General features: G+C 49.4%; 1 protein-coding gene across 10 annotated transcripts in view; it reads left to right on the forward strand.

Moving 5' to 3' along the window:
- The first annotated feature begins 6,425 nt into the window (after positions 1-6,425).
- FLCN (folliculin) overlaps positions 6,426-19,128 on the forward strand; it is a 41,450-nt gene continuing 28,747 nt past the window's right edge. For 3 of the 10 annotated variants that reach the window (XM_006939916.4, XR_006589305.1, XR_006589306.1), the window contains exons 1-7: positions 7,100-8,301; positions 9,196-9,310; positions 11,408-11,680; positions 12,970-13,116; positions 14,211-14,432; positions 15,636-15,796; positions 17,746-17,837. In XM_006939916.4, the coding sequence (XP_006939978.1) occupies positions 11,432-11,680; positions 12,970-13,116; positions 14,211-14,432; positions 15,636-15,796; positions 17,746-17,837 (871 nt within the window). In that variant the 5' untranslated portion in view covers positions 7,100-8,301; positions 9,196-9,310; positions 11,408-11,431. Of the gene's footprint in view, positions 6,655-7,094; positions 8,302-9,195; positions 9,311-11,407; positions 11,681-12,969; positions 13,117-14,210; positions 14,433-15,635; positions 15,797-17,745; positions 17,838-19,128 lie in introns of those variants that run through there. The other 7 variants (XM_019817281.3, XM_045044154.1, XM_006939917.4 and 4 more) reach the window with 7 other exon arrangements.

Below are 19,128 nucleotides of genomic sequence, written 5' to 3' on the forward strand. Positions count from 1 at the left end.
ATGGTTAAACTTGAGGAATTTTTGGAAGATTTGAAAAGTCTGGGAGTCCATAACACAGAAGCTAAATTTTTATAATTAGAAGTAACCTGCGTCTTAGTGACAGTCCCCGCTGTGAATCCGAGATGCTTTGTGCTCTTTCTGACCTGTGGGGTGGGCTCCACTCTTCTGCAGTCTTGAGACCAGGGCCGGACTTTGCTACATTTTCTTCCAGAAGGATTTTCAGTGAAGCTGCATAGCTGCCTTGTGATTATTCCCAGGGTCTCTCTGCAGAACTCTGCAATTTGTCTGACAGGGCTCACCAGTTAAGCCCGGGAATGGTGTGGAGTCTTTGTAAAGCATGAGAAGCCTGAATTAGAATTTAGTCCTTAAAAATGTCCCTCTCTTGTTAGCAACATTCACTTTTTTAAATGTGTCAACTTTATAGTCGGTCACATTTTCATTATCAAAAAGAAATCTCATGAGTCGTGTAAAAAGTTGCCCCTGCTAGGCTTTGGGGGGGCATGTGGTCTGTTGTGGTAACTACTCCGTTTTGCCGCAGGAAAACAGCCACAGTGAGTCCCAAGAAAATGAACACAAAAATAGGCCGAGGGCTGGATTTGAGCCTTCGTCAAAACCCTCAAATTCTCAAGCTCAGATTAGTGCCGCTTGTGGACTACATCATTTCCACTTACTTTCACATGTGCCTATACTAAGGAGAGAACAGTTATTTCACAGAAATTTTCCTTTTATCAGCATAGCAAATTCCAGACTTTTTTTAAAAAACAAGTTGGACAACTTCTGATTTACCTGGATGTACATGAAAATCACCTAAGATGTGTTTGAGAATCTTAGTAGCTGTGAGTCATGACTGTTTAAAGAATAATTCTCTCGGCTTCACAACGAATTCATTAAAACACCACATTATTTTGAGACCGAAACTATGGTATTTAGGGCCTGGTCCTACTATATGCAAACCACATCCTGGCCCCTCCTCTGTCAGTGTTGTTTCCACTTAACGCCTGCCTTATTCTTTCTGATTCTAGGGCTAGAACTCTGCATACCGCATTTCTTTTTTTGCCAGCTAGAGGCAGACTGGAAGGCTAGAGAGGAAAAAAGGACAGGCTTCCTACTGTCTGCTTCCTGTTGAATAGTAAAACCCCAGCAACAGCTCTTCGCCCTCGCAAGGATGGTTCAGCGCAACAGCGAGGACCAGGCTGTGATTCCCATGCTCCTAGAATTAACCTCATCACACCCCTGGAGAGATTCAAGAATTGGAAGGCGGGCCTCCCTCACCTGCCCCCATAGCCCGGTTAGTTCCACTGGGCACCTCCCACCTTCTAAATTCTGTTAATGCTAATATCTTCCCTTTGTTCCCCCAGCCCTGAGGGTGGGATCTTTCCTGCAGTTACTACCATGGTGAGACATTTTCCCCCTTTCTCCAATACCTAGCTAATGCATTGATTAAATTATTTCTGTTAAAGAAACGGGTGAGTGGTTTCTCTCTCTTGACAGGAGTTACCTTTGAAAATCTTGGGTCAAGGAGATGAGTGGCCTCATTTGTTACTAAGAGAATGTAAGATTTCACACATGCTGCCTCTGAAAAATCTGGAGCCTGGCTATGCCCAGTGTCTTGGTTGAACAGGTATCAGAATCTGTTTGCATGGATAGTTAAGCTGAGTTCTTCTCAGCAGCAAATTACTTTCTGAACACGTTTACTTATGGATACCTGTTGCCTTTTGATGGTGCCAAAAGATGGTGAGTTTGTACCTAGGGAATTGAGGCAGTTCTGAGGACCAGGGATATAGCCTTGGGCTGGTGTTCACTGATGGACCTACCAGTTTTTTGAGGAATTTTCAAGTTTCGTCTTTTCATGGTGATATCAGATGTTAATAAATACTCTGGATTAATGAGAACGATTGCCCTCAGATTTCAGTACCTGCTTCATGTATTTGTTTCTATGTTTCTATTTCCTGCAGTTACTACCTTGGTGAGACATTTTCCCCCTTTCTCCAATAGGTGCCAAGTAAACCACCCAAAGGGACAACACTTAGCTTTTCATACAGGCTTTCTTAAATGTGTGTGCTTGATCTGAGTGACCTCAGATTTGGGATCTTGTAGTAGAAGGTATTATTCAAAGAAACCTCTGGTTGCACGTTTTTGTATGGTAGATGTTTTCTGAGCCCAATAATGGTAGCGATGAGCAATAAAGTGGGGGAGGAGGGTGTTCTGCCTTGAATGGACGGCACCTCCTTTGTTTAGTAAATTGAAACTCTAAACAAAGCTAGGTGATAGTACTGTAACGGATGCCTTAGTAACAGTAATGCCTTGCAGTCTAATCAGGGACAAATACTTGCACTTTTCTAACAGTTTGGCAGAGGGGAAAGTTAATTCTTGGGTTTTTAGGTGTGCTGAATCCTTGGTGTCCATTGGTGGACCTACCTTGTTCAAGTTCCCTCCTCTGTTTATGCCAATGGTCAGAATGGTATTCTGATTCTCTCCCCCTACTTGCTTTACAGAGATAGAGTTTGGGTTTGTAAGTTCTGAGTTTCTGGGTTTGCGACTTGAAATGGTAACCAATTTGTAGAAGAAAACATTATTTGCACGCAAGTCTGAGAAGTTGCAAAAGGCCCAGAGAAAATAAATGACGGCAAATCAGGTATTTATGAATAAGAAAAATCAATGGTATCCTTTTAAGGCAGTTGAATCAACGATGGTAAACAGAGACAAACGCCTATCTGCATCCTTTCCTAAAATCAGAAGTTGAGACAAGAGAATTTCTGTTAATTGTAAAAGGCATTTAACAAGCCTGGGTCCATAATGACCTGGTAAAGTTTATCAGACATAAAGAAGCCACTTGGCATTTAATATTTAACCAGCAGCTAGTATTAGGTTAAAACACAAAAAGCTAATCAGTTGAATTCTGAGGGGAAGGGTTTCTTAAAAGTTTTCTGAAAGTGCTATGGTTAAAAAAAAAATGCTAAATTAACATGAGCGGCTTTTTTTTTTTTTAAGAGAAAATATTACACTATTAATAGTTCTTGCAACTAGCTGGACACCTTATACGCAGAGTTAATCGTCTAATAACCTAAAACTTCAAACTGACTTAGAGGCTTTGCATGAGTTCCACCTTCAGAACTCACTGTTTTGACAGCCCCCCAAACTTAAACACCTCTGAGAACACAGAAAGTTATTTTAGATGTTGGACGAAAGGAAAGCTTAGATTATTTTTATAACAGAGAATCTATTGTAATACCCTTAAAATAATGAGATGTGATTAAAAATATTAGATATAATGGCTTACAAATGAAACACACTTCTTCCTGAAACTGAAAACTGATTCAGGGATATGGTGGTTTGACTCATAAAGCCCAACTGTATTGTGTAGCCATATAAGACCGTATGTTGGTAAGGGCATACCTAAAAACCTCCATGAGGAATTTCACAGTGAGAATTTGTTCAGTGGTCTTGGTTCAGTGGTTCAATGGTCTTGGCAACTTGTGTCCCTAAAGCACTCCATCAGTCTGGATGATGAGCTGGTCAATACCTAGTCAGTCAAGCCTTTTGATTAGTAGCAGGAAGTCAGAAAAGCATCAAGAAATCTTTAGTTCTGATTGAGCCCATTTCACTGGTGGGAAAACACGTTCTGGACTGTAAATGCCAGGACCCAGGAAGAGGGGCAGAGGGAGAGAGAGAATCTTAAGCTCCACGCTGAGCGCGGAGCCTGACGTGGTGCCCAGTCCCATGACCCCAGAATCATGACCTGAGCCAAAAATCAAAAGTTGGACCCTTAACTGACTGAACCACTCAGGCACCCCCATAAAATTCTTATTATGGGATAGAAGCTTTGAGTTTAGCATGGTATTTCATTTCGTTGAACATTGTTGGGCATTATTGCCTGCTTTGCTTTCTCACTGATAATGTGGACTACATTTTCTGGCTTCCAAGATGTCTCTTTCAACTGAATGTCCTTGAAAGTTTGTACTGTGTGGCAGCATAGTTTAATTAATCTTTGGCACAATTCATTGAGGCAAGGAATTGGCATGTAGTTGTTACTTTTAAACAGATTTATAGGTTTGAGAAAGCACCTCCAGAAGATGTAGGCGGTGGTTCTGGAAAGGATACTTAATGACACAAATGGAGTCCAGCTATAGTCGAATGCACACTGAATTGCATTGAAAATGGCAGTGGTTGAATAAACTGTCCTCCACTTGGCACAGTCATTAGCCTATCATTATGAAAATAAGGATAATCTGAGCTAGGTGGTGTCCTCCACTAACAAATCGAGGAAGTTAATTCTTCAAATCAGTTACAATACAGGAACAGATATTTGTTGTTTCTTGGCTTAAAACCTGTGTAACCAATGTCAGTTTCAAGAATAGCTACCACTAAGAGAAAAAATGGGAAAAAACCCCCAAAGATTACCAAAAAAAAGGAAAAAAAAAAGAAGCATTTTCCTGGCTTTCTTGAAACAAGAATATGCAAGCAGCTTATATATATGATGTAATATATATATATATATATATATATATATATATATAATATATAATATGTAATATATATATTAATCTTGTAAAATAAAAATAGTCATGGTAACTGAAATTTTTGGAAAGGATTGTAAATTACTTCCTTATAGTGCGGAAGTCAGTTAATCAGATTTGTATTTAGCATTGCTGCTATGGTAATTTTTCAGGGTAAATCCTGTTCACTTTGACAAATGTTGGCAACGATGTTTTCTTTTAGAAATTGGAAAGGCACAGTCACATGAGGTGGCTGCAAACATTTCTTGCATCTTTCCACTAAGGCTTTCAAAGAATTCTGCAAACTCAATAAAATTCAAGTATCTGAAATTTAAAAAACATTTTTTTACATTTATTTATTTATTGTTGAGAGACAGAGACAGCACAAGCAGGGGATGGGCAGAGAGAGAAGGAGACACAGAATCCCAAGCAGGCTCCAGGCTCCGAGCTGTCACCACAGAGCCTGATGCGGGGCTCCAACTCATAAACTGTGAGATCATGACCTGTGCCAAAGTCGGCCGCTCAACCGAGCCACCCAGGCACCCCTGAATTTAATTAAAAAAAATTTTATGTTTATTATTTTTGAGAGAGAGAGAGTGAGTGGGGGAGGAACAGAGAAAGGGGGACAGAAATCAAAGCAGGCTCCAAGCTTAACCAACTGAGCCACCCAGGCACTCCTCAAGTATCTGAATTGTTAATGGCAAAAATAAAAACACAGAATTCCAAATCAGTATATCCTTGTGGGTTTTCTGTTATTTCCCTCAAAAATTATCTTGTGACTTACTAGCCAATATATTCAGTTTGTGCTGTTCAGTATCAAGAGGAACTGGAGCGGTAGGACAAGTAAACATATAAAGGCAATGCCTAACCTCATAACTCCCATAGTCCTTCATCTTTTATCACACCACTAAAAGAAGACAGAACACAAATTGTAAATTTGTCTCTGCCTTCTAACATGGAAATTCAAAGAGAGAAAGAAATGACCCGGCTATTTGAAATAACACAACCACCTACTTCTACTTCAAAATGGTTCATGCTTTTTCCCCAACACTTGAGACAACCGCCCTCTGGACACCCCCGGCGGCAGTCACAGGGACCAGGATTCCGCCATGAGGCGCCCAGAGAGGTCGGCGGTCTTTGGACCAGCCCGGACACAAGGTGGCGGCACCATCTCGTAGGTCAAACCGAATTTCCTGCGGTTCAGGGTGTGATTCACATCCCTCTAGCTCTTCACTTTAAGGACCGACGTGACACCTTGCACTGATGGCCTTAAAATTAATCTTTGAGTAGACAGACTCAATAACAGGCACCCGGGTCTTAAAGATATATATTGCTTAATAATTGACTCATATTTTTAAAAAGCCTGGATGAATTATAGTTCGGGTAGGTGAGTGGGTCACGCACATGCGCACTCAAGCCGCACCCCACCTCCAGTTACCGAACCGGCCACAACACAGCGTCGCGCGCTTGCCCACGGTCATGTGACGGCCACCTCCCGGCCACCTGCCCGCACGTCCCACCGAAGACGGGGTCCGTCGGCAATTTCATAAAAGCCGCAGGTGACACTATAAGACATTACCCCGCTCTAACGTCAGACATTCTCTTTCATTTTCTCTTCGGTGTGGACCGGGAGTACTATGCTAAGCTGGCTATATTTTTCCTCAAATCTCTTTTGAAAATGTTTTTTAATTTTAAGCATCCTCCCCTCCCTCCCCCCGTAGTTTCCTCCATTCGCCGGGCCGGCGCGGCTGAAACCATTCCGTACTTCTCGGTGGGGGGAGGCGCGGAAGCCTGGCGGCGAAAGACGGGGGTGTCGGGCAGCCGCTTCGGGTTCAGGTCAGAGCTCGCGTGGCCGGGCTCGCGCGGTCTTCCCGAGGGTGCGGGCTGGGTAAGGCCCCGCTCGCGTCGGGGTGCAGAGGCGTCCTCGGCCGGCCCGCACGGCCCCCCCTGCGGGGGTGGGCGGATGGTCCGGCCCGGCCGAGTCACGCGCCTCGGGCTGGGCGCCGCGGCTGCAGCGGCCGCTGGTGAGTGAGGCGGCCGGGGTCCGAACCCAGGCTTCCCCTGCCGGCCGGGAGGCGCGGGGACGGGCGGGTGACCCGGCGGGCCGACGAGCTCGAGCAGGGGCGCAGGGCGGGTCCTGTGAGGAAGAAGCCGTCAGGTGCGCCGCGGCCCGGGCGCCGGAGCTGGGCTCGGAGCTCTCTCCGCCCCCTGGAATTCAGCCCCGCCGCGGCCCCCGGGGCGACCCGGGCCCCGACTGCCCTTGCGGGAGCGAGCCCCGGAGCGGTCCCCTGGCTTGTCCAGGCAGTTCGAAGAGGGGCTGTCGGGGCTGCTTCGTGGAACTTGAAGGGAGCCTGGCTTCCGGGAGGAGGGTGGTGGCGGCGGGAGGGAGTCCCTGGGGGCGGGGAAGGGGAATGGGTCCGCGCCTGTGGGCCTTGGAGAAGCCTGACCGCCTTCGGGTTAGCTGCGGGGACCCAGCCGGGCTCTGAGTTGCTGTGCGGTGTTAGTGATCGGAGTGGCCGGGGGCCAGAGTGGAAGGGGTTGCAGAGAACCTGAGATGTGGATGGAGGCGGGGCGGGGTGGGGTGCGGGGCAAATCCACGAACCGTAAAGGGATGGGGAACGTGACATGGGTGCAGACCCCATCAGCGTCGTCGGTTTATTCTCCAACGTTAGAGATGCTGCCGGGAGACTGCACTCTTGGCATCCCTCCCACCCGGGTTTTGCCTTCCTTCTGGTTTAGGGAAGAGGGTGTGTCAAAATTCTTTTTTCCTCAGGCTGGTGTTCTGAGGCGGGCACTCTGATGAGCCCATAGGCCTAGAAGGATGGTGGAAGAGCACATTTCCCTCCAGTTTGGTGGGTATTGTTAGATGCGCCCTTATCACCTGGGAAAAACGTTTCCCCAAGAATTGGCTCATTGTGGGTTGAGGTCCCAGCTTTTGGAGGCAGAGGGCAAGGGTTCGCTGAAAGGAGGTACTGGTTCTCCAGCCCGTGGTGTCCCGCCAGAGTGGCCCTAGGGGCTCCGTGTCACAGCAGAGAAAGTGCTGGAGGCATCGGGTTACCAACATTGTTAGGAAGAGATTGGGAAATAGCGGCAGGTGACTGTGTGTGCTCTACTGGTGTCACACATCAGGACACTTCGTAAACCAAAAACCAGGTGAAGGCAGTGGGAATAGGAAAGCCACCACGGTGTGACTGCGCTGGAGCTGGAAGTAATCCCCGTGGGACTTTTCACTTTGCACCTGCCGAGATCCAGCTGCTGACCTAGTGAGACTCCCCTGTGGGAGACTAGGTGGAAAAGCCGCAGGGGATTCTGATGGTCATTACTGGCTAAGAGCTACTATGATACTGGATTTCTTTGCAAAGCCCTCTGTGATCCTCTGTGGTCCTAGGAGAAGACCACAGAAAGCGGGGATGAAATAGGCCCAGGGCCAGCCTCAGCCACTGGGAGAGGGGGGCCGTGGGAAGGGCCCTGCCTCCTCCAGTTGTTTGGATTCTTTCTTGGAATATAAAGTCGAAGAGATTTGGCCAGGGTGGGGTGTGAGCGCGTGTGCAGATTTCTGCCTCCTTGGATTCCGGAAGGCTCGCTGGAAGCGAAGAACTGTTAGGCGTACTCAAGCCAGTTTGTTTTCTAAAGTAAACATCTGATGAGATTGGAATTGGAGAATGAATAGAGAACTGATCTCCTGCTACTCAGAATTCTGATGCCGCCGTGCAGTGGTTAACCTGAGAGGTGGGGGTTCCTCTGTTTCTCAGCTTTAGGGTGGTGCCAGATGCGGATAAATAAGATATTGGACATCACCTGGCAGGTAAGAGCTGGAGACAGGCTTTTTCTGTGTGACTTCAGAGCCAGGTGGTACCTCCCTGTCTTCCACTGGCTGCCTGGCACCATGGTACTCCTGATCGGAAGAGTCAGAAGCCTTGTCCTCTTGTCCGACAGGACTGCTTTTCTTTAAAAAAACAAAACAAGGGGGTGCCTGGGTGGCTCTGTCCGTCAACTGCCTGACTTCAGCTCAGGTCTTGATCTCACAGTTCGTGAGTTCGAGCCCCGCGTCGGGCTCTGTGCTGACAGCTCAGAGCCTGGAGCCTGTTTCAGTTTCTGTGTCTCCCTCTCTCTCTGCCCCCCCCACCCCCGCTTGACTCTATCTCTTTCTTAAAAATAAATAAACATTAAAAAGTAAAAAAATAAAAACCAAAGCAAAAACCAAAAAGCTATTAGTGAGAATCACCCAGGCTGACCATGGGTGCTGGGAAGTAGCTTAGCAACATCATCTCTGATCTTTCCTTTCCATTTGAGGAAGAGAGAAACTTGTAGGTCTAAGGTCTGAAGGGTTGAATTGGCATGGTGTGGGTGCTGCCAAGGCAGTCCCCTTGTAACCAAGGGTAGGAAGGATGATGACCTTATATTTTTAAATATTTTGTATTTTTAAAAAGACATATTTGTATCTAAAGAAATCCTTTACGAAATATTCCTGTAGAGGTGTAAAAGTTCAGCTCACATTTTGGCTGCAAAGCCAGCTTGCTGTCCGCTGCTGCTCAAAAGGCAAGAGGCCCGCGAAGCCATTCAGAGCCGTGGGCAGCCCCACGTCTTCTTCTGTGATGTTCTGATTTTAAGTCGGCGGTAACTGCTTGCTTTTTGTGTATCACTAAGTCAGTTGCTCTTAGAATTCACTCTAGTTTTTTTTTTTTTTTTTCTTCACTAGAAAACGTCAGGTCTTAGAGCTGAAGTATGGCCGCCCTGCCTGACTCATCTGGAAATGGCCTTGCACGCTGTTGTGTAGGCGGGACGGTGGACGTGTGACTTTGCCGAGTGTAAAGGTTCGTGTGGATGCTCTACGCGTCGGGTGAAGCTTAGCCAAGTGCTGCTTTCATGCGAATGTTTTGCTGGAAGGAACCTTATTTCTCTTCCCTTTTATGTCTCTCAAGGAAGATGTGGCCTCTTTTTCCAGGGTTAATGCCTCTGCCTTTGGGTCTTAGTACTAATTTTCTGAGGTTCTTACTCCATCAGTGGTCACCTCACCACCCCTTTCACAATGGATTCTTAAACCATCATTTTCCTTAATCTCACCAGAATGAGCCTGGTGGAACCCCTATTTAAATTTGGCTTACTTGGGTCTCGTGCCCCTAGGCTCTCAGACTGCTGTTCCCATGGTTGTGCTCTTGAACCTCTCCTGCCCATAGAGATCCTCAATGAGTTCTCCACTTCCTGTGGCAGCAACTGCCCCCTTGTTACGGGCAGCTCCCAAATCCCCTGTCCGGTATTTTAATGTGGCGCCTACTGTGCGTGTCAGGAACTGTTGTAGATACAACCTCAGGCTGACTCCTGTCGCCACTTAGGGAACGTTTGTACAGGGGAAGCGCAGTGCAGAGGAGGGGAGAGTGAGGCGGTGGGAGTGAGCGAGTGTTCTGGGGTGCTGGTTCGGGAGGCCTCTCAGCAGGAACGTGCCGGGCAGAACGAACTGGTGAGGATGGGGAGTCGGGTAGAGGTCTGTGGAGTGGCTCGGGGCTCCCTGATAGCGCGGTCTGGAATCTCCACGCAGCTCTCCGGGTTTTCCAGCTACATGTCCTGCTGTCTCTCTAACCCTGTCTCCTCTCCCACTGCCCACTTCCCTCCGGGAGGTGCCCCAGCTCTCCCTACGTGCCAGGCACGTAATCCCCGTCTGATCCCCATGCCTGACTCACATCAGCCCAGCTGATCTTCTCTCCGGTTTCTGTTTTGTGTTGGCCTCTGCCATTCCCACTGTAACATTCGAGCTCCAGCCCCTCCCTCAGGGACAGGGACAGGGGCAGGGCAGGGGCAGTAGTAGTCGTGGCAGCTGAGAGATTGTCTGCGAGATGCCAGCTGGGTGGCAGAGTAAGCAAGCTGGCTGGAGAAGGGAGGCTGCTGGGAGGACGTAGTGACGGACACACCACGTGGGGTTTTGAGGACCCTGTCACCCAGGACTTGCTCACCGCCCCCCATGCATGTTCGCCCTGGGTCTGCCACTTTGTCTCCCTGGGTTCAGCTTCCTGGGCAGGTGCCTCTGACTGGCCAAGCCTTGGTCATGTCCATGCGGGGGGATGAGGACAGAGGATGTCTCGCCTTCTTCGGCTCTGTGATGGGGGAGGGGGTCCCCAAAGAGAAGAGGGTTTAGATCCTGGCCACTGGCCACTATGCTCCTTTACCATATTTTTCATCAGAACCTATCAAAGGCTCTCCAATCTGTAGATAATTCCGGTCTTTACTAAGGCCTAGAAGGCTTCCTAAAATCTGCCTCCTCCTCATCTTCTGCCTTCATCACCCATCTCTGTAGACAGACCCCTAGTCCTGCCCCCTCCGCCTCCACGGCTCCCTTCAGCTCTCACTCAGCGAGCCCTTGTGTCCAAAACCGCATCCCACCTCTCCAGCACTTCTCTGCCCTGGCCTTGCCGTACTTTCCTTCCCAAGGCTGGCACCGTAGGAGAGCAAGCAGTCTGTCGTGTGTCCCTTCCCTCCTAGGGGTAAGCTCCGTGAGGGCGGTGGCCTATCACCCAGCACAACTGCTATTGATTGAATACATTGAAAAAGTGGCTCCTCCAAACCCCACTGTTACTTATTTGTGTCACGTTTGCCCCATTGTCACTCGCACACGTGTTCTCTTCCGTGCTGTCTACCCTGTAGCCCTGTCACAGCTGTAACCGAAGGGTTTTCTGTGTGATCCTTGAATTACATCCTCCTTCCTCTGTTGTGACTCCTGGTCAGCACGGACCGAAGACGTGGTTTTTCCCGTACACCTGACACAGTGCTGGGTGGGTGACCCGCCTCTGCTGGCCAGGAAGCCTGTCGGTGGTGTCTCCCCAGTGCCTGTGCTCCAGAGGAGTTGGCAGGTTCTGTAGCGTGAACACAGGCTGGGCGCTGATGTTGTCTCCTCTCTTCCCCACCCCCCATACACACAGGCCCCCTTCTGTCTCCAGGACACCATGAACGCCATCGTCGCTCTCTGTCACTTCTGTGAGCTCCACGGCCCCCGCACTCTCTTTTGCACCGAAGTTCTGCACGCCCCACTTCCTCAGGGGGCTGGGAATGGGGACAGCCCTGGGCAGGGCGAACAGGCCGAGGAGGAGGAAGGTGGCATTCAGATGAGTAGTCGGATCCGCGCTCACAGCCCGGCGGAAGGGGCCAGCGCGGAGTCCAGCAGCCCGGGGCCCAAAAAGTCAGACATGTGCGAGGCAAGTGTCTCTCAGGGTGTTGGAGACGTTTATTTCTCAACAGGGACTCGTGCTGTGTATTTGACCTCCTGGAGAGTGGGCAGGACACCCTGTGGGACTAAGAGCAGTGGACGTGACCTCACGGGAAGGTGTGAGCACGGACCGTTCTTTGTGGGCCCTGTGGAATATGCTTGCTTCTTCTCATGTCCTTTTAGTTCTTTCCCTTCACCCCAGCGTTCGCTTTTTCAGCCCTCCCCTCTGCTGCTCATGTCTGCATGCCAGCCCATCGTAGGCTCCGCTTCCTTCAGTCCAGTATTCTCGGGAAGTTTTCTCGTGGGGTCCTGGCTGTTACTTCTGGTGTCATTTTGTGAGCTCTGGGGAATGAGGTTTAAGTTCCCTCAACAGGCTGCTGCTTTGAGTGACAGCTCTAGGTCGGGACCTGAAATCAGAGGCAGTGTTAGACCTGTCACTGCAGTGTGAACAGGAATCCAACTGCATGAGCTTGGTTCCACTGCGAAGCCGGTAGCATGCCCAGGATTGCTGTGTTTATTGCTGGAAACACCCGTGAGGAAGCAGAAGGTGGGGAGAGCCTCGCTGCTGTGAACAAGTCTGACAGCTGTGAAGGAGAAGGAAGGAGAGAGGAGGGCTGGGCAGACAGAGTCCTTGAGCTGGAATTGCCGTGTCCTGCATCTCACGGGAGGGGCTTGCCTCCATACCCTCTTGTGCAGTCTCAGGGTGGGGAGAGCCTCCGGGATGCGTGATCTCGGCACCAAGGTGGTGGTGGCTCCGGAGGGGCAGCAGCTGGGGCCACCAGTCGATCTGCTCCACAGCACACGATCTGAGCTTGTGTTCTCAGGCTGCTGCAGCAGCTTGGAAGTCTGGCAACCTCCTGAGGCCCTCACTAAGTGGCTATGTCAGGACCAAGGACAGAGGCTGGCACACAGTATGTGAGCCACTTTGCAGCCCCGAGCCTCAGCTTTGCCTTCTGTAAAATGGCGATTCTCATAGGGTTATTATCTCATAATTATCTCATAGGGTTGCGCTTTGGATTATATGAGGTAATGTATGCAGAGCTCTTCATAATACCTGCTACGTAAGTGCTCGGATTAGACCTCTTATTCACACTCTTGATGATCTTTGTGATCTCTCTGTCCTGGTTTTCCTGTTCAGGAAACATTTGAGATCTTCAGATAAGTACTCTAGAAGCCAGTTATTTTTATATGAAAATCGATGGAGTCTTTTGTTCCCATGTGCACAAGAAAGTTTGTTCCCTGCTTCCTAATTGGTTCTCTTTTCCTTCTGGGGGGCAGGGCTGCCGGTCACTTGCTGCAGGCCATCCTGGGTATATCAGCCATGATAAAGAGACCTCGATTAAATATGTCAGTCACCAGCACCCCAACCACCCCCAGCTCTTCAGCATTGTTCGCCAGGCCTGTGTGCGGAGCTTGAGCTGTGAGGTGAGCACCACGACCCCAGGGGGCACTCTGGGGATATCACACACATCCAAGGTGCCCCGAACAAGTTCAGTACTGGTTACAGTGAGGAAGACAGAGTCCTGCCCTGAAGAGGACGTGGATCAGTGAGTAGGAGCACGGAGCAGCCCAGGTCTCTAGAACGCCAGAATAGGTTGGGTTGGACTCCAGTTTTCTAAATGGTTGCTAGCTTATAATTTCAAGCAACAGACTTCTGTTATCTGTCTGTTCTTGGTGAATATATTTCTAAGATATTAAGTATTTCTAGGATATTTCATTTACCATATCAGATATCACTTTTTTATTGTCTCTGTCATCATTACAAGCCTTAGTGGTCACCGTGTGCTCTTAGAACCTGCTGAAGGGTAAATCAGTTTGTTCCTTAACTATACCCCGCTGCTGTTTTGATTTCAAGTGTTAGTTCAAGTCTTTTGATTGCAAGTTCTTAGTCTATGTTTGTATCTGTCACGAATTCATAATCCCAGTTGTAAAATTTCCCTTTTCCATACTGACTTGAGCAGACACACCGAGCGCCTCTCTGTTTTCACTTACGGTTGCTGTGTGCCTACCTTCAGCTCGTTCCCTCTTTTCGATTTCCTGTTGGCTACTCTGCTAGAAGCAGATGATTGTGCCAGATAGAATTGTGTATAAAGTAAGAGTGAGTATGTCATGAGGGAGACCTAACTTTTCTCCTGTAAATGAAGTATGCAGATTTCATTGAGTGGACCCTACGGTGACTATTTTGACCTTCTCCAGTATATTCCAGATGAGTGACAATGGCAAATTTGAGTCTGGAGTATTTACAACATTTGAATAGGAGTTATTTATGGCTCAAGGTAGAAAAAAGTCATGAACCTACTTGCCCTTGCAATCCATGATAACGAATGTGATCTTTAGACAGTTTGATCCCAGGAGCAGATGAAAGCAGTTTTCCTGTCTTGGCCCCCACCTTTCCCACTCTTCCTATGACAGATGCTAGTTAATTAGGCCAGAGAGAGAAGTCTGAGGAGGAGGATTTGACTTTGTGTCACAAAAGCCAGCACAGGACTGTGTCCTGGAATGACTGCTGATTTTCACAGGTCTGCCCTGGCCGTGAAGGCCCCATCTTCTTTGGAGATGAGCAGCATGGTTTCGTGTTTAGCCACACTTTCTTCATCAAAGACAGCCTGGCCCGGGGCTTCCAGCGCTGGTACAGCATCATCGCCATCATGATGGACCGGATTTACCTCATCAACTCCTGGCCCTTCCTGCTTGGAAAGATCCGAGGGATCATTGATGAACTTCAGGGCAAAGCACTCAAGGTGACCCCACAGAAAGAGTGGGTGGCAATGGGGGAGGAACTTCATGCCGACAGGGGGGGTCAGAGCACGGGTGGATTTATGACTTCTAGGTCTTGGTGGCTGTTGCTCTGTCTGAATCTTCTGCCTTCAGACTCAGGGCTGGTGGTGAGCCTCACCGTCAGTCCTGCTTGCTTTACTGGGCTCTCTGGAGTCCGCTGTTGTCCCAGTTCTCCTCCAGCTCTGGCTTCTTTACTGGGGTCGAATGCCCTGGTGTCTCCCTGGTGCCTGTGCTTCCTCTGACCTTCATTTCCGAAGCCTGTCCATTAATCGTGTTGTAGACCCACCACCAGCGTAGGCCTCTAGCTGTGGCATCACGTCTCTCAGGATAGGCTGGGTCATGCTGTGGTAACAGACAGCCCCCGGACCTCGGTGGCTCAAAGCCACAGTTTGGTTTTTGTTCATGTTCTGTGTCCATGGCAGGGAAGTGGGGGGATCTGCTTACTGCAGTCAGCCCAGCAGGCGGAGCCACTGCCAAAGGGGAATGTTGCTCGTTTCTCTGCTGGAGGGGTAGACGGTGCTGGAGGGCCTTGTCTCTCTCCGTCATTGCCAGAATTGGGCACGTGTCCCCCCCCACACACACACCGGGTCCCTCCGTGGAAGCCTCCGTGGGCCTGGGACTGGAAATACTTGCAGAGCAACACTGATGACCACCCCCACACGTGCCACCCGAGTACTGTCAAGTGCCTAATGAGCGGGTTGTGGGAGAGGGACAGGAGGGCACTTACCCCATTCCTCTTCCTCGGGTGGCTTCTAATCAAGATGCGAAGCAAAACCATTCTGTTTGGAATTGTGAGGCTGGCGGCACTTTCTGTGCCCTTCAGAGGGGGACTGAGTTTTCAGGAGCAGGATCCAGGATGTTGGCTGTGAATGAGCTGGCTCTGGGTTTCTTGGCTGGTTTGGTTTGGTTAAAAGGCTACCTCTTCCCAGGGCGTGTGGGTGGCTCATTCGGATCAGCGTCCGACTTTGGCTCAGGTCATGATCTCACAGTCTGTGAGTTCGAGCCCTGTGTCGGGCTCTGTGCTGACAGCTCGGGGCCTGGAGCCTGCTTCAGATTTTGTGTCTCCCTCTGTCTTTGCCTCTCCCCCACTCACATTCTACCTCTCTCTCAAAAGTAAACATTAAAAAAAAAAAAAAAAAAGATTAACCCTTCCCTTTGCATTTCAGGTATTTGAAGCAGAGCAGTTCGGATGCCCACAGCGTGCCCAGAGGATGAACACGGCCTTTACGCCATTCCTGCACCAAAGGAATGGTAATGCCGCTCGTTCGCTGACCTCCTTGACAAGCGATGACAACTTGTGGGCGTGCCTGCACACCTCCTTTGCTTGGTAAGGAGATTTTCAGGTCTTTTAGCACCAGTTAGAATGGGTACAGTCACGGTATAGTGGTTGGGTTATGCGTGAATCTGGGGAGAAAGGTTGTTGGATGAGTTCCCCTCAGTGCCTCTCTGTTGTGTACTTGTTGGCAGGCACCGACCTGGGCTACAGTCCTCCTTTCCCTCCAGGTGTCTCCCCCTGAGTGTGTGGAAGATTTACTTAGGTGGCACTCACTTCCTTGTGGTCTGTTGGTTTATTATTTAAAAAAAAATTTTTTTTTCAGTGTTTATTTTTGAGAGACAAAGAGTGAGCGGGGGAGGGGCAGAGAGGGAGACACAGAATCTGATGCAGGCTCCAGGCTCCAAGCTGTCAGCACAGAGCCCAACATGGGACTCAAACCCACGAACCGTGGGATCATGACCTGAGCTGAAGTCGGATGCTTGATCGACTGAGCCCAGGTGCCCCTATTTATTTAGTTTTTTAATTAATGTTTAAGAGAGAGAGAGACAGAGAGCATGAGCAGGGGAGGGGCAGAGACAGAGAATGTCAAGCAGACTCCACACCATCAGTGCAGAGCCCTGCTCGGGGCTCAAACTCATGAACCTCGAGATCATGACCTGAGCCGAAACCAAGAGTTGGATGCTTAACTGGCTGAACCACCCAGACGCCCCTCCCCGTGATATGTTTAAAATGATGCTCCCATACCAAGAGCAGTGATCACCTCCCTTTTTTGTCTACAACAATAAACGTTTCTCTCACACAGCTCTGTGGGTCAGGAATTCGGGAGTGGCTTGGCTGAGTGGTTCTGGCTCAGGTTCTCAGGAGTTTATCGGTTGGGTCTGCAGTCATCTGGCAAGCTGGTGGTGCTGTGGGCGTGGTCACGTCAAGCACCTGTTGTTTGTGAGGAGTGTGCCATTCGCTAACACCTGCCAAGTCAGGAGGAAAGGATTGCCTTTGAAAACCACCATAGTCTGGCCTCTGGCCTCAGATCGCTTCTGTTCCTTCCATTGTAAGATGTTCTCACGAAAACTCCCAAACTCTCGTTCTTGTGCAGCAGCGGCCCCGGGTGTGGGGGCTCGTCGTCGAAATCAGGCCCAGGTACAGATGAGGCACCTAGAACGAAGATCTTTGAGGGTGGCCCCTGAGGACCTGTGACGTCAAGAGAAAGTATCGGTCTCCCCCACCCAATGTACAGTCATTTAGGGAGGTTTTCAGACAGACCCAAAATAGAACTAGTCTAATGAACTGCACACCCTCATCATCCAGCTGTAGTAATTACAACATTTTACTGCTTTTTCTGTCTCCTCACTTTTTTCTGGAGTGTTTTCTTTTTGTTTTTTTTTTTTGTTTTTATTTTTTTTTCTTTTAACATTTATTTTTGAGACAGGGAGAGACAGCATGAATGGGGGAGGGGCAGAGAGAGAGGGAGACACAGAATCTGAAACAGGCTCCAGGCTCTGAGCTGTCAGCACAGAGCCTGACGCGGGGCTCAAACTCACGGACCGCGAGATCATGACCTGAGCCGAAGTCGGATGCTTAACTGACTGAGCCACCCAGGCGCCCCCGGAGTTTTTTCTTAAAGCATGTTTTAGTTGTATCATTTCAAACATAGAGCCATTATCCAGCAAAACTGACAAATTCCATCGTATCATCCAGCCCAATCCATGTTCAGTTTTTCCTGTTTCGCCTCAGAACTGACCGTTGAAGTGGGGTCGGGTCACCCCTCCACTTGCACATTGTTCTCTGTGCCTCCGCCACCGACTCTCCCGTGCCTTTTGTTGGAGGACCCGGGTCACTTGTCCTGCAGAATTCTTGTTTTGGATTTGGCTCAGTGTAACTGCAATGGGATCTTTTATCCCATATTCTCTGTAAACTAGTAGCCAGATCCAAAGGCTTGCCTGGCTTCAGGTTCCGGTTTTCTTCTGGCAAGAACCCTTCACAGATGGTGCTTCGTTCTCCAGGCTCCTGAAAGCGTGCGGCAGCCGGCTGACTGAGAAGCTCCTGGAGGGCGCCCCCACAGAGGACACCTTGGTCCAGATGGAGAAGCTTGCGGGTGAGCCGGGAGAGCCCATGCTGGAGGCCTTGCCTGTGGTGGCTGGCGGGGGCCACGTCACAGCCTCCAGGCCCTCCTCCGTCCTCATGAAGGGGACCCAAGGATGGGAAACCGGGGGGAGCATCTGCAAGGGCTTGCCCTTTCTTCTTGGGTGTTTTTATCGTGATTTCCGGTCTCCTTTTTGACAGTCCTATGAAAGAATCTACTGCTCTGGGCAGGTTGGGAAAATCTGCTCGTTGGGGTTGTTCGAGGGTGGAGAGGACGGATCGATTAAAGGTTTTCTTGTCCCTGATTTACAATATCCAGGTGCTTGGTCTCTCTAGACAGTCTCTCATTCTTTGTTCTTTAGTGACAAAATGTTATGCTTCAGCTGGACCCAAGATTTCTGTCAAGGATGGTTCCCAAGCCTTTCCAATGTCTGCGCAGTCCAACCCAAGTTCGTGACCAGATCTGGGGCTCAGGGTCCTGGGGGTTTTAAGTAACTCCCCAGGTGATTCTGGTGCGCTGTGCACCAGCACAGGAACCTCTGGTCTCAATCCCGGCCGTGCTTTTCCCTCGGAGGTGATTTGATTCTTGGTGATCCAGGTCCACGGCCTCAGCTTCGGGGTGGGGTAAACCAGACTTGTGATGTATGTCGTGTGTGATGTGTTACCAGTAACACTTGACGCGCTTCAGGTTGCGTGTAATGGACCTTAATGAATCGGAGCTGGTTCTTCCTAGTCCAGGTGACTTTGCACGCACTTGGATTCCAACATGCTTCTTTCCTGAGTGGGAGAAGGGGGTAGAGTATCAGCAGGAGCAGGGCAAGCTCTGAAAAACAAGGCCGTTCTGTCCGCCTTCGTGTCCTCGTGGATCAAGTCGGGCCCAGGACCATTTGCTACTCTGATTAGAAATTAGAAATTTCGAGGCTAGTGAAGATGGCAAGGTAGTCTGTTGGTGAGAGTATTTACACAGAGAGCCAAGCAAGTCCATCCGAGCCTGTAGGAAGGATAGACATGCAGGCACGCGGGGCTCTCTGTCATGTCTTGGACTGTAGTTTAGCTCCGAGCACACACTTGGATTTGGACAGACCTGGGGCCAGATCCTGGCTCTGCTCCTGTCGTGTTCTGTGTGCACAGATCAGGCCTCTTCCCTGCAGGTCTCACTCGGAACACGGAATGAAGATGTCCTCATTTGTGACCGTTGTCACACAGATTAATGGAAATAACAAGTATTTCTTTATCTGTAAAATGAGAATAGCACTGACCTCAGGACACTTGGAAGGATGAAGAGGAATGGCGTGTGGCCACCC

This window comes from Felis catus, chromosome E1, assembly GCF_018350175.1.
Source record: "Felis catus isolate Fca126 chromosome E1, F.catus_Fca126_mat1.0, whole genome shotgun sequence".
Lineage (NCBI taxonomy): Eukaryota > Metazoa > Chordata > Mammalia > Carnivora > Felidae > Felis > Felis catus.